The following is a 14,933-nucleotide window of genomic DNA, read 5'->3' on the forward strand; positions in this document are numbered from 1 at the left end:
GCAAAGATAAAAACTTTTCTTGAATGCCCATTTGTTGCTAAGTGTGCTCACAATTTTGCAATCAATTAGAGCTATACGTAAATGACTTTGGGAGCCATATTTTTTAATTTTGTCATGCAGAGCTTCAAGGGGCATGCAAGAACAATGGGTACACCAATGTGTATTGTACCTTAACTTGTTGAGGACGGTTTGATTTTGCTACAACACGTATTTCCCATAGTCGCTTGCCCGAGTATACTCGGGACTCGTCCTCAACGGGTTAACATGGTGCATCTGATTTTGCTCTAGTGTTTGATTGGATCCGCATGCATCTTATCAATGATTCTTTCCCCACCCACAACCCTTTGCCTTCCAGTCGATGCGGCTGTACGCCACCAACCACCTGCGGGTGCTGCTGCGGGCCCAGGCCCCGTTCTTCCACACGTGGGGCATGGAGCTGCTCATCACGCAGCTGAACGACAAGTCGCGGGCCATCAGCTCGCTGGCCATTGACGTGCTGGACGAGGCGTGCGAGGACGACGCCAACCTCCACAGCCTGGTGCACATGAGGCCCCCGCTGCTGCACATGGGGGACAAGGGCGCCCTCCTCCTCACAAGGTACAGTAGTCGTGACAACAGTTGATTTTCCCTCTTTTTTTTTTTTCAAGCTCTAGCACATGCTGTGAAAGGTAAAAATGTTTACACAAGTATTTTTCATGCTTGATGGAGGAAGATGATTTTAGCATATTTTTGAATTTGCTTTTTGTTGATCAAGCACCAGTGATAGGGTTTATTGACATTTTACAAAAGCCTGCACATATTCATTTTTCGTGTTGGTATTACTGTATATTGTGCAAAATTCTCAAAAATATTTTCCCAACTGCAAAATTATTCATGTTTACAGTGATACAATTCATATAATGAGACACGAGGACTGACAAAAATGAGTCTTATAAGAATTATCTCTAAACATAGCACTTTGTCATGATCCAGCTCATGATGAGTAAGCGTGAAGACTGATTCCAAGGATGGACCTACCAGGAAATTGAAAACAAAGAGGTCTTAGAGGAGGCTAACGGATTCATTGAGGAAAGATTATGAATAAAGTCATTAGTGGTCACCAGAGTGTGAAAAGTACTGTCACTGGAGTGTGGAACAAAATTAAGATATGTGTAGGTTGTCTAGTAACTGCTTGCTTCAGTTATTTTAGGCATATTATGACCTCATTGAGTGTTGCACTCTCTGCATCATGCTTGTAGTTATTTTCATTTTTTTTTTCATTCTTTTCCGGAAGATGACAAGACTTACTCAGAGATTGCTTTCTTGCAGGTTCATGTCCACCACCAAGGGCTTCAAGTACCTTCACGACGTCAACTACGTCGCCCACGAGCTCGAGCGCTGGTTCACGTACTTCAACCGCAAGTACGTGACGCTGGTAGAGACCGAAATCAACGAGGCGTTCACGTGCTACCACCGTCCCAGTCCCTCGGGCGGCTTCACGCGCCGGTCGAAGGACGAGAGGCGGCACAAGAAGGACGTGTACGTTCCCGTCCACCTGTACGGCCAGCTGGTCAGGCACCGTGGCGGCTGCGAGCTTATAGAGAAGCAGGTGAGACTGCCCCCTGGAGTTAAATCCATTGCGTATTTATGTGTATCTTACAGAGGTGAAGACCTGAATCATTATGTGTGGAAAGTTGAGATGGCTAGTAAGTTCATTGCACTTACACTTGTACTTTGAAAGAGTGCAGTGATCATCATATGTAAAGTGTATAGTAGTGTCCAATGTTTGGCCTATGTTGAAAAAAAAATGAAAAATGAAAAAATGAAAAAATAAAAAATAAAAAATTACCCATTCTGAGTCGAAAAACATAGAGATTTTTCCCTTCTGTTTCCTTAATAACCTTGTCGATTACAAGTAGAAGCCTTTAAGATATGTATTATGACATAGATACTGAAAAGGGCAATGATATGGTTCAGTCTACCATAGTGTGTCTGCCTTGCAGTCAAATGTCTCGGAATCCAGGCCCAATGAGTCTAGTTGAGCAGTGTTGTGTGTTATCATGCCCTCCCCACTAGCAAAAGGCAAAACACTCTTTCCCTCAGATAGGACATTAGATAAAGGATGTGTGTGGTGGAGTCATAACTGACGCACATAAAAGATCCCACTTCACCTCCTTGCAAAGAGCAGGGTGCTAACCCGATGGAGTGGTCTGCCCCACATACATCGTGTACCCACGCCAGAAACAAGCGAATAATGTTGACCCCTCATGATACGCCCCCAGGTGACGAGCAATAGTCGGCGAAAAATACTGTATACGCCATATATTTCGCGGGGGTTTTATTTTCGCGAATTTCGCGAGTCGGGAGCTAGTCGCGAAATTAACAACACGCGAAAATATTACCTTCCAAAATGAATCCCTTACCTTGATGATACGAACATTTCAGTACTAGAATACCATGTCACGGCTTACCGAACAGACCATACTGGCTAAGCTTGTTCACGCACGTCCACGTCTACTTACGAATACTGTAGAGAGCCAATCCATTATCGCAAGGGGACCACTCGTCAGAAATCTAGCGCGATGGACTTAACCACTTCAAAAATGTTGAATTCTATCTTACTAGTTCGCAGACTTTGGTAAGTTTTTTTCATGCAGTGTATAACTAGTATCATTCTTATTTGCTAGTAAGTTGAAAATTCACACTTTCTTTGCCACTTCATATTTTCTCTGGTCCCCCAATCGCGAATTTAACCACTCGCGAAAATGTGTGACAGCGGCAATTCGCGAAAATTTATGTATGCGAAAATTATAGCGCATACAGTATCAATGAGGCACATTGTGCCCTATGAAGAAGATAAAGAAGAAGAAGCATAGGTACCAATTGCTATTTTGTGTAATGCCCTTTTATGCACATACAATGTACATCGTGCATGCATAAGTGGAAGGTCAGTGTTTCTTCTGCAGCATGATAAATTGTAAAGTATGTCTATCTACAACTCCTGAGGATGAATACTGCTTCATTTATCCGAGTGTTAACTATCATCTCATGCAAACTTTTGAAAGAGCCTTCCAACATGAACACAGATGTGCTAATTTGGATGTCACATTATCTTTGATGTACACACATTGTTAGCGAGGTAATTCTGCTCGATGTGTGTTTATTATATGTTTGTTTTATATATTTCTCTCAGAATCACATACCCGAGATGTGCGAAGTGATTCGGTTCAGTGATGTGGACAGCATGGACAACATCCTCAACTTGAAGGCGGCGCTGTGGGCAGTGGTGAGTCAAAACGAAAAGGCAGTCTTGCTTAATACAGACTTCATGTTGAGCATGAGATTATGAAGCTTTTAGCGCTGTAGGCAGAGAAATTAGGCAGATACAACAGAATTGCCAACTTGTATGTTCTCCTTATATTAAGTTTGATTTTGTCGTCATGCAAAAGAAGTACTGGGTAGACATGTTTTTTGATGCAGAATATTTTTCTCTGAAATTTGATCTAGCATGCTGTATGTGTGGAATTTTCCTTCGAATGAAAATATCTACTTTTCCATGTGTGTACATCTGTGGCTGTATGTGTTTGTGTATGTTCATATTGTGTATGCTTTGTGTGTATTGTTGTTGTCACAAAAAATTCATGCTGTGAATAAGGCTGTCGGCCCCCATTCGCAAAAATTTCATGCTGCGAAAATATTATACAAATGATGCACAGGATAGAGTGCGTTAGTGGAGATGTAGCGCAGTCGAGGGTATTTACAATTGTGAAACATGCACTACATTGTAAATACCCGAGAGTGAGCTGCATCTCCACTAACGCCACAAAATAATCCTGTGCATCATTTGTTATATAAAATGGGTCGAAAACTAACAGCATTTTTCACGTACCTTTGTGGATCAAGATGTCCGAAGATGTTCGTCCCAAACATTTACGCACGTCGCACTCGGAAATCCTGCACATAAGTACTGTACGTATAAGAGTATACGTACGCCACACATGTAATGCACACAAGAAAGGCCGGCCGGCAGCCCGAACTAGAAGTTGTTTACAGGATTGACAGCGCGTATAGTAGCGTGCGACGCACTTGTAACAACTGATTGAGTGCGCACCGCTAGTGCAAACATTGTGACGTCGGCCGTGTATGTTAGTGAGAAATTAATACAAGCACACGTGACTCATTTCAGCGCTTCCAATTGGCTACATTCTTGAACCCATTTTATAACGTGTTTTACAGTATGAGTATGTCTCTCAATTTGCTACTGTTTTCTGTGTCCATTTGTCTGTCCATCCCATGTCCCAGGGTCACACAGGAAGCACAACGTGGGGCCTGAGGCTGCTGCAGCAGGAAGGGATCATTCCGGACATGTTGAGACTCGCTGAGGAGTGCGAGGTCTTCTCAATCAGAGGGTACGTTGGTAAAAGACAAAAATGATTGTTGCCTGACTGCCAGAAGAGCCCTAAGGCCTGCGCACTCGAAAAATTACAAATCATTGATGATTACATGATAGAAAAGAGCTTTCAAGCTCTGTTGAATCATGTCACAAACCAAAATTCAATTATGTGGTCGAAAAATCATGCTAGGGCCCTTCTGCAAGGCGGGTGACGAAATACAATGTACATTGTATTAGTCAGACTGTACTTTAACAGGTCATGTAGGTTTTTTGGCAGTGGTTGGTTGCAAGGACTGTATGACATGCTGTATACAAGTTTGTGCTGACTGCTGTGTGCAATGCATACTTCGCAAATTCCTCAAGTCAAGTGATGTTATCAGATGCATCAACACACTAAAATGTTTCCTGTGGTATCATTAATGCAATGCATGAATCATCGCCAAGGAAGGAAACCACTGAAATTTGCTTCTTGGAAAGGGATGTAACCTTTTTCTCCATTCCATCAAATTTAGTCTCTTTACAACAGTGTTGCGAAAGTCATGATTTGAGAAATATCATGCACTATCACCTTGAATGACATTTTGTGATTTGCTTTGCCAGTGAGATTATGAGCTGTAAGATCTGTTGTTGTTCCTCTGTCATGTTAACAGGACATGTTTCTATGTGCTGGGACTGATCAGTAAGACAAGACAAGGTGCAGACATCCTTAGCTCCCTAGGTTGGGAGAGCATCCGTCACTGCCGCGGAGACTACTTCCCCGTCCAGGAGGACCGTGACATCAGCACGGTGACACTGCCGGTGACGGAGGAGTACAACCACAATCACCGTGAGCTGTCCTCCCCAGTCAGTCTCCACAACTTTAGCTCCTACAGCATGGACAGTCCCAAGACGCCGGGAGACGCCGGCCCAAAGATCGACCCCAACGTCAAGTTCTTTGCGGGAGAGCCCAGTCCCGTGCAGAGCCCGATGACCATGGGAGCGGCGCCAAATTTTTTCCTGGAGGTCACGGGGGATGTGAATACCGGTGTTGACGGGAAGATCCCAATGAGTAACGAGGAGAGGGCCCCCTCGCCGAGTCCGCTGGCGCGACTCAGCAAGCGGGATAGGGTGAACTCCGCCACAGAGCAGCTGCCCGGCATCACGGAGGTGACCGATGGCATGAGGACGGTTTTGGACCGCGTGTCGCGGACGCCGCTTCTGAGGCGGGCCCAAACCATGCCAATGATCGAGGGGCAGGACGACGACGAGCCCCCTCCGTTTGATTCGGTCATCACGAAACTGCGCAGCAATAGCGACGCGAGCTCACGGACGTGCAAAGACAAAGGGGGCGGCGAGGGGGTGCGCTTCAACCAGGAGGTGCACGAGCGCTCGCGGGCGCAGTCCCGCGACCGCAGCCACAGCCTCAAGCGGCGCTGCGACAGCAACGAGAGCGGCAACAGCAGCATGGGGTCCAAGAGCCGCAGCGAGAGCTTCGCCACGGACACCTCGCAGACCAGCGGCGTGGGGTCGATGCATTCCAATCCCTCCAGCCCGCCGGTGGAGTCGTCCATGTCTAGTGTCAACACCGTCACGAGCTCGCACACTGTCAAGAGCATCCACTCCTCGGACACGCTGCGAAAGCGGCACAACCTGAAAAGGACTCCCAGCTTCGTGCGCAGGATATCCAAGACACTCTCCCCCAACCTCAGCTCGTATTCCAATCTCTTTGAGACCAATGCGGCTTTCACGTCCGCGAGAGATGCCCACGGCTATGCCACCCTGAAAGCCCTGAAGCTCCAGCACAGACAGTTGAGTCAGGGAGAGGCAGACAGTTTGATGCGGAGGGCGTCTTCTTTTGGGAACCAAGGAGACCCAAGGTTCAGGAAGACGTCAGGAATGGTGGAGTAAGTGGAAAGATATCTTTTGTCATATTTTGTTTATTGTACTTCTTCTTGTTGTGTTGTATCATTGTAAGAGGTGTTTCAGACTTGTGGGATTGGTTCTAAGTTGGTTCTCAACTGGTTATCAGTTGGATCTGTGTGGTACAAGAGTAAAATTACAATAGTAGGTCATATGTACGTCAAAATGTGCATGATGGGTTTCTGAGCCTGAAAATTTGCACCCTCATTTATTGCCACTTAACCCGTTGAGGACGGGCTGATTTTGCTACAACAAGCATTTCCCATAGACATTTGTGCGAGTATACTTGGGACTCGTCCTCAATGGGTTATAGTTTAAGTGCATGAAATGATTTTGCAATATTACATTTTATCTATTTCTTATGAATGTTGTTTTGTGTAGTATGCATTCTTTTGTGCATTTTATGCAATATATTACTACATTTCATATCTGTTCATGTTCATCATTTGAATATCCACAATAGCTTTGTAGTTGGTCGTGACTGGATTAGTAGCAAACATATTGTCATATATTTTAAAGCTTTGTTCTTTCTTTTTACCATCTGTTTATCTTTTCCCATGCACTTACAGTGTTCTTTTTATTTCCTAATATATTATACTACAGTGTAGCTATTTTATTGACTGAAAATATCACCACAAATAGAATAATGAACACACAAATGATTATTAGACTTCATATCAAGTTTGAAGTTTAAAGGGGATGGCTAGTAACTGATCAGTGGGAATCAATGGGAATGCTGAGGGATGATTGTTCCAATCCTTGTGGGATTCATTTAAGAGTACATCATGTATCTATTCTTGTGTGAAAATTATTTGCTTTAGAATGGTCTCATATTCAAGTAATGTGCAGTTTAATGCTTTCAGGTAAGCGTCCCTGGTCAGTGACGGGGCATTAATCTGCACATTACTTGAATATGAGACCGTTCTGAAGCAAATAATTTTCACACAACAGTATATATAATGTACTCTTAAATGAATCCCACAAAGATTGGAACAATCATCCCTCAGCATTCCCACTGATTCCCACTGATCGGTTACTAGCCATCCCCTTTAAGTATTGCTGTACACAGAGAAAAAGGCCCGTGTGCCTATTTTGATGTATGTGCAATTTGTTATAGTAATTTTACTCCTACTGATTTCTTCAAATATGTTGTTAAAATGTGCCGGAAACATCAAGAGTGAAAAGTCTTGGAAGATGAACACAAAAGCAGCAGATATTCTTAGGCAGTGGAGGAAAGTTTGGAAAAGGGGGGGGGGGGGGTGGCAAACATTGTCTACTAAAGGGGCTCATGTGAGGGTGTGGTTCAAGCGCCACACAACTGGCATTGATATTAAGGATTCGAACCAGCACTGGCTGTCAGTGGGAGTTCAGTAGTCTAGTGGATAAGACACCTGTCTGCTAATCAGAAGATTGTTGGTTCGTGTCCAACCCAAGGGCGCATACTTTTGCGAAGCCACGCTCATTTTTGTAACGGAATGTCACCCCAAGACAGGCAAAAATTTGTGATTTTGTGTACATTTCCTATGGAAAACAGTGCTCTGTCATGAAAGTCATAAAAACCTGATTTTTTTTTACAATTAATCACTTTCATTGATTAGTTTTGTGCTAATTATGGTAGAAAAGTGGTCAGTTACAATTTCCAAGGAAAAAACAAAGGAAAAACAAAAGTTGAAAAACAAAGAAATACATAAGAAATTCTGAAAACAATAAAATACATAAGAATTGAAATGAATTGTGGAAGTTTTTGTGATGTACAATTGTTGAATATGCTAAAACAGATTTACAGATCAAAAATTAGACTCTCAATGCTTTTAATTAGGCTAATATATGATCTTGAGCTTAATTTGCATAATTACTTAATTAGTTACTTAATTAATTTCCCCCCCCCCCGGTCTGAGCATAGCCAAAAAAGCCCGGCCCCTTTAGGGTTAAAATTGTAAAATTGTAGTTCGGATTTTAAGGAGATTGAAACATTTCGTGTATTAAATTCATAACATATTTTTGTTTTTAATATCAAAGGTAGATTTTGAGAGTTTTGTAGGACTTTGAATTGGTTTGAAATCACTTGTTTTGCATCTTCACTACGTGAAGATGTGTGAATGATAGAGAAATCCGGATAAATGATGGTCAGATAATCCAAGGTCGGACTTTTAAGAAAAAAAAGAAAGGTCATTGACATTGGTTACAGGGATAGTATAGTATTGGTGGAGATGAGGATTTGGCTTTTAACTTTTTGCGAGATACCGAGAAACCACTCGTAAAAAAGTACAGAGCATACCATTCTAAGAGGAATTCAACATTTATTTGATGAAAATTGGTTTTGGAATGGCTGAGACATCCAAAAACAAAGTAAAACAAAGCGATCGTAATAAAAGGTGGGTCCCTTCTTTTATTAGGATTGCTCTGATTTGGATATCTCTGCCATTTCAAAACCAATTTTCATCAAATAAACATTGAATTCCTCGTGGATTTACATGCTCTTTCATATTTCATAAGAGGTTTCTCATTATCTCACCCAAAAATGTTAGAAACCTGAGGTTAGGTCTCAACCAAAGCTGTACGATCCCTTTAACTATTATTCCCCTCGGCACATTTGTAGGAGTGTGAGCATGAGCTGCCTGGAGAGGGCGAGTGTCTTATCTAAGGCCCCCTCGATGAAGTCGCTCCATCCAAGCACCTCAACCAGCTCCAAGATGGAGTTCATCGGCCTCTGTCTGCCCGTGGACGTCACCCTCATATTCCATGTAAGTCTTTAACGCTGCAAAATCAGGTACATTGTAGCTGGCAATATTTTGCATTGCTTGAATGATTTTGCAAGCGTTCAGCTTCCGCTCTCATCTGCCCTAGTGTGAGATACTGATGGGATTGATGATGATTATGATAAGAATAACAATGATAATGATGACGATGATGGTGATAATAGTGACAATGGTTCTGATATGACATATGATTGCAAAATATGCCAAAAGGAAACATGGTGATTCAATCAGTATTCTCTATCAAACCTATATACAGTTGAACCTCTCGTATCCGGACAAGTCGGGACCGGGGCTCATCCGGATAAGGGATTTGGCCGGATACGGGAGACTCAATGCTTTATACTTGTACATACATACACATGTACTGATGTAGCCCATTGTAGTACCACATTGTAGTAATGTGTATACTGCAACCTGTTCATTGTTACATTTGGGGATGTTTGGGGATGTTAAAATGTCTGAAGGTAAGCAATTTGGAAGGAAATTTGATGTAATGTATGTTAATCATGTTGGAAGTAATATGTAATTCATGTGTGTTTGTATAGGAGTTCTCAAGGAGTTGGGAATCCCCCTTTCCTCCCGTAATTATTTAAAAAAAAATCACGGCGAGATTGCGTCCGTATAATAGAGAGATCCGGATAAAGGGAGGCCAGATAACAGAGGTTCAACTGTACTGAAAGTATCTTTGGTGATGTTTTTCTTTTTTCTTTTTCAATAAATATAAAAACCAGGATATCACTTTGCTGGCATCTTGCAGTGTTTTACTTTTGTGTAAAGTCCTTTCTGATTGCTTTCAAAGTGTTACATACACTCATGTCAGAGTGTACTTGAAAACATGATGTATTCGTGGCATCAAATTTTCGCGTATTGGAGCTGATGGCCTTTTTCACGGCATGAAATTTTCGCAAATTGCCACTGGCTTACAATGCATAAAGTGTAGACAAGAACTTTCGCTTGCATTTTAATTTTAGGAATCTTGGCTCTCGCGAAATCCGCAAAATTAAAATGCACACAAACATTCCTTGTTTTACAGTAAGTATTCTGTTTGCATGCCTTCATAGGAGCAGTACCTATTCAACATACATGCCTCCTGTGTTGATTTTTCAGTCCGACGAGAACCAATACAAAGGTGGACACAGCGACCACACGAGTCAGGCGGTGTCCCCGGGAGTCTTGTCCGACATTCACATACCTCAAGTCCAGGTCTACAGCCCGGATTCCGGCTCAACCTCGACCAGCAGCGCCGCCGGGGCTGCCCCCACCAGCCAACTCGTCTCGGCGTCCCTCCCAGGCAGCACCACAGGCCCGCACCCCCCGGAGCAGAGTGGAGTGGCCCACCAGCACACAGGGACCCAGGCCCACCAGAGGAGGGAGGAGGGCTATTCCACGATGTCCAAGGGGGAGGACGGCGAGGAGGAGGAGGAGATAGCCCCCCTGGGGGAGGGGCAGCTGAAGGAGGTGGTGGTGGCGGCTGCGGCAGCAACCCAGGAGAACCCTGACAACAACATGCACTGCCCAGAACACTGCCTGGCCTGCACCAAAGTCAGGACCAGGTCCATGGGCAGTACCGAAGGTGAGGGACCCTTGACAAGCTTCAGCTAGATGATCCAATAATACAAAAATACTACACACTTGCAGATCACAAACCTCCGCCAAAGCAGTAGGGTCACTGATGCCATTAAACTTTGCAAGCATCCTTTAAGAAAAATGTTCTGGATATAGATTATGATCTGGACCACCACCTAAAACTACCTGGTAGTCACTTGTTCCTTTTACCACCACAGATCTATCCTGGAAATGTCACCAAAATCTGGCCATCAGTTTTAGAGTAACATGGACAACAGACAGGCAGGCAACCCACGCCCCCCCCCCCCCAAAAAAAAAGCCACCCATGCTGGCAGAAACATAATCTCCCAGGCGCGGTCAGAGTAGTTTCACATGTTAATTTCATGAATGTGAGTTGGCCCACGAAGATAAACACATCGGACAATATAACAGGTATACTGTATGAGACAACCTTAGGATGGGTGTACTTCTTACAGAAATGTCAAGCATAAGATATTACTCTAAGACAAGTTTTCATGGCGGTAAGTAGTGCATAGACCTACATCTGTAAATTAAATGGCCTCTTCTTTTATTTTATTTACAGTTATCAACTTGTTTTGATAACCTCTGTTTTATGCGCCGATGTCCCCATGCATTTTGTCCGCGTAGGCGATACTGGCTCTGGACCGCACCTGGATGACCCATCCTCCCTGGTCATCTTCCAGCCGGTGGAGCCCATCCAACCCCTGCTGATGCGTTCCCGCGGCAACAGCTCGGCCAGCGCCAACAACCCGTTTGGGAGCAGCATGGAGAACAACACGCCGACCAGCGTGGGCAGCACAGAGACCAGCCTCTCGCAGGGCAGCCAGGAGGTGGTGCGGATGCGGGACGACACCCTGCGGGGGCGGGAGCTGATCCGGCGGGAGGTCATCCGCCTCGTCATCAAGATGAGCAGCTCCGTGGGCATCAAGGCTCAGGAGGAGGGGTTGCTAGGGTAAGTGTTGTTGCCAGAGGAGGAGCTGCCAAGTCTACCCCGATCCTTCAGGTGGCTCCCTGAAAACTTTAATTTCTCTTCATGTCACAAAAAGAATATATCAATGAGCCCCTGATTTTGGTCCTCTTTTGCCCACTGAGATGCAAATCACCCGCGAATAACTCCCTGATTATTTTTTGCTTCTGCGTGAGTATGTTGATGGCCCTGATATTGGGAGCACGGAACATTTGAAAGTGCAAACCTTATGAAGGTCATCACTTGGAAGGGATGAAAATAAGCAATGGATGTCTGAAGGATACTGCACGCAAACACCAACGTAAATGGTGATATTTACATGGATTGAATTAGACAGATTTTTGATAATATTTTGCATGGATAGATCCTAGACAAATATGTACAATACACTTAGTCACTTCAACTTTCTGGTGTCCCTTATTTGTCAAAAGACTAAAAAAAAATGTAATCCATTCCTTCAAGCCTCTCTTTAATGCTGACTATGTATATACAGTGTGTTCGGTATTCATTTGTATTATAAAGCATCACATAGTTAGTATATCATATACAATGTACATGTGTACTTTATAGCATCATATTCTCATGCATCTGATTCTTCAAAATACATGTACGTGTATTAAAGTGATGAATTGTGTAGTAGATTGGTTTCATGAAAATTTTAACTTACAAGTTTACATATTCTAGTGATTGCCACATAGAATTTGTTTTCCATCCCATGTTATCTGGTATTCATATCTCACTTTTTTTTAATGTCCATTGTCTTTTCTTACATCTGTTACAGGTTACGGGAAAAGTTCCCACGAGCTTTTGAGAGGACGTGCCTGTTCTCCGACGTGGCCAACCTGCTAGCCACCAGCAGCTACCGGCTGTCTGCGAGGCGATTCATCCAGGAGCTGTTCCAGGACGTCCACTTTCACGAGGTGAGACATTTGCTGCGTCAACCAAACAGACTCCTAGTAAATACATGTAGCTGGTCTGGCGCTTTCTTGATTTCGATGGGCTTGACCAATTGACAGTAAACTAAACATTGGCTTCTTTGTTTGGTGGGTCGAACAACAATCAGAGAGTAAATAAATGTATAAAAAGAAATGTTTGTCCCACTTTTGTGACTTGGCATTTTTGCAACAGCCCCATACATAAACCTGTTGAGGACGAGCTGATTTTGCTGACACCTGCCAAAGTATACTTGGGACTAATCCACAATGGGTTAAACGGGCCAGTGGCCATTCATATTTACTTGCCCAACACTTAAGTTGTAATTGGTCAGGGCAGGTTGGAACATTGACTTTGCATTTTTGACAATTTTCTTGTTTGCTTTTACGGTATCTACCTGATCTCCTTATCAACGCCACAGGGTACTTGGTGTTAAGATATGTGAATGTCAATGCCCACTAGAAAACAAAGAGTGAATGGTCACAGGTGTAATGGAACAGATTTTGCATGAGATGAAAGATGAGGCGCTCTAGTCAGTTAGTCAGCGTTGTAGAGTCTCTCACCTTTCACTGAGTGCTAAATCTCATGACCATACACAGTTTGTTTTATACAACACCTCAGCTGTTTGGTTGAATTTGTCCTTTAAGTTATGATTTCTCCTTCTTTTTCTTGTCTCTGTCTTCCCCCACCCCAGCTCCACCACGAGGCAGAGAGGATCCTGGGTCTGGAAGAGAGTAGTGATAGTCCATCCAGCTCCTCAGGTTCCTGATATAAGTCCAGCCCCGACCCCTCCCCCTTTACCTCTGACCTGTGACCCTTGATTCCCCCCCCCCCCCAATTCCCTGACCTTTGATCCCTTGATGACCTCAGCCAATCATGTGACATTCGCCAAGAGAGCCAAGTTTTTGAAGCGGGAAAACGAAACAGAAAAATTCCTCGATGTGCTAATCACCAATGTCGTGTACAGAGACACTGCGGGGGAAAATGTTTGTCGTGTTGAATGTGTCTGATTCTGCTGGTTTGTTGGTCTGTTTGTTTTTTCCTCCACGAGAAGAAAATGTGCCAACAAACATTGAATCGTTAATGTGCAATAAGCAACTCTTTCTGTTTTTTTGAAACCGACTCCTTCGAATGGTGTCAAGACAAATTTTTATTGATTGTCTGTGAGACAGTGTGTAGTGTCAAGATGTTTGAGCCAGGCTCTTCATGAAGAGTTGGAGGTTCAAAAAAAAAAAATGTAATGTAAATGTAACAATGAAAACATTTTCATTGTTATTTGAATGAAAATATTTTTGTCTGTGTCAATTTCTCTTCTTTGTGAGATCTACACGTACTGCGTACTGTAATTTGAGAAGAAGAGAGTTAGATTTTGCCTCGCATTGCTTCAGACCTGTACAAATGAGGATATTGTACTATATACATTCAGCTTAGCCACGAACAAAGTGTGTCCGTGAGTACGTAAGTCTTGTTTCTGGTGCCCAGGCGGCCGGTGAAGGTGTAGGACGTGTTTACTTAACCGTATATGCAAAAATGACTCGTGTACACATGTGTTCATTTCGCTTTGATTGGACATGTGCATGTGTGTTCTCCTGCAAGCTATAGAGCCATGCCCTTGTAGCTCACAAATTTTTGTCCATATTAAGTTTATGTCTGGTGAAAGAGTAGTTTGTGTTTGTTTGTTTGTTTGTTTGCTTGTGTGTGTGTGTGCATGTGTGTGTGTCAAATTTCATGCAATATTGCAGGAGCAACTAAGGTCCTAGTTTTGCAAATTTGATGCCATTTTTGTTTCCCTTTTTTTTTCTGTGTTTTGGAGAAGGTTAGTCAGATGTTACAAATCAACAGTATCAATTGCATTCGAGAATTGTTCTTTGACATGAATTTCTATCATTCTTCGTTCATCAAATTCTGTACCGTTCGCAACAATTTGTTCACAGATGACCTTCAATCATCAGAGTTGCTAGTTTTATTAAAGGAGCCCGGCCTCTAGTTTCCATTTTTGCCTTCTAAAAGGCAGAAAAACAAATATTGGTCACGTGTCAGTTCACAACAATAACACTGGCAGGTTTTGTTTTTTTGTTTAGCCCCCCATGCTATTCTTATCATTTTATAAGAAAAAGAAATGGCATTAGTGTAAGTAAACATGACTGCCAAGTCAAATTTTGAATTCTGTTCAAGTCAGTTTTGAAGTATCACACATGTACAGGCTGGCCAATATTTGGCTGTAATATTCTGCCATAACAATTGATGGTTGTCGTAACAACTGCTGATTGTTAAACTACTGGTTGTTTTCATAACAACTGTCGGTTGTCATGCATTAAAAGGACTTTCATAACAAGAACTTTCAATACTTTTATAGATTCAGTAGGTTACCAGTATGTTCTTTAGCCACCAGTACACAATTTTTTTTTTCATTTTT

At 43.0% G+C, this 14,933-nt stretch overlaps 1 protein-coding gene across 1 annotated transcript in view; it reads left to right on the forward strand.

The window, feature by feature from the left end:
• The window catches only part of LOC139723716 (rapamycin-insensitive companion of mTOR-like), a 127,103-nt gene extending 112,170 nt beyond the window's left edge, over window positions 1-14,933 (forward strand). Inside the window, exons 22-32 of the mRNA XM_071634938.1 lie at window positions 356-597; window positions 1,309-1,588; window positions 3,173-3,265; window positions 4,282-4,388; window positions 5,023-6,255; window positions 8,871-9,015; window positions 10,138-10,458; window positions 10,522-10,603; window positions 11,245-11,569; window positions 12,366-12,504; window positions 13,212-14,933. Coding sequence (XP_071491039.1) covers window positions 356-597; window positions 1,309-1,588; window positions 3,173-3,265; window positions 4,282-4,388; window positions 5,023-6,255; window positions 8,871-9,015; window positions 10,138-10,458; window positions 10,522-10,603; window positions 11,245-11,569; window positions 12,366-12,504; window positions 13,212-13,286 — 3,042 coding nt within the window. The 3' untranslated portion in view covers window positions 13,287-14,933. The remainder of the gene's footprint in view (window positions 1-355; window positions 598-1,308; window positions 1,589-3,172; window positions 3,266-4,281; window positions 4,389-5,022; window positions 6,256-8,870; window positions 9,016-10,137; window positions 10,459-10,521; window positions 10,604-11,244; window positions 11,570-12,365; window positions 12,505-13,211) is intronic.

The sequence above is a fragment of the Diadema antillarum genome, unplaced genomic scaffold (genome assembly GCF_040938485.1).
Source record: "Diadema antillarum isolate AM-2024a unplaced genomic scaffold, OU_Dant_1.0 scf00000197, whole genome shotgun sequence".
In the NCBI taxonomy this organism is placed as follows: domain Eukaryota; kingdom Metazoa; phylum Echinodermata; class Echinoidea; order Diadematoida; family Diadematidae; genus Diadema; species Diadema antillarum.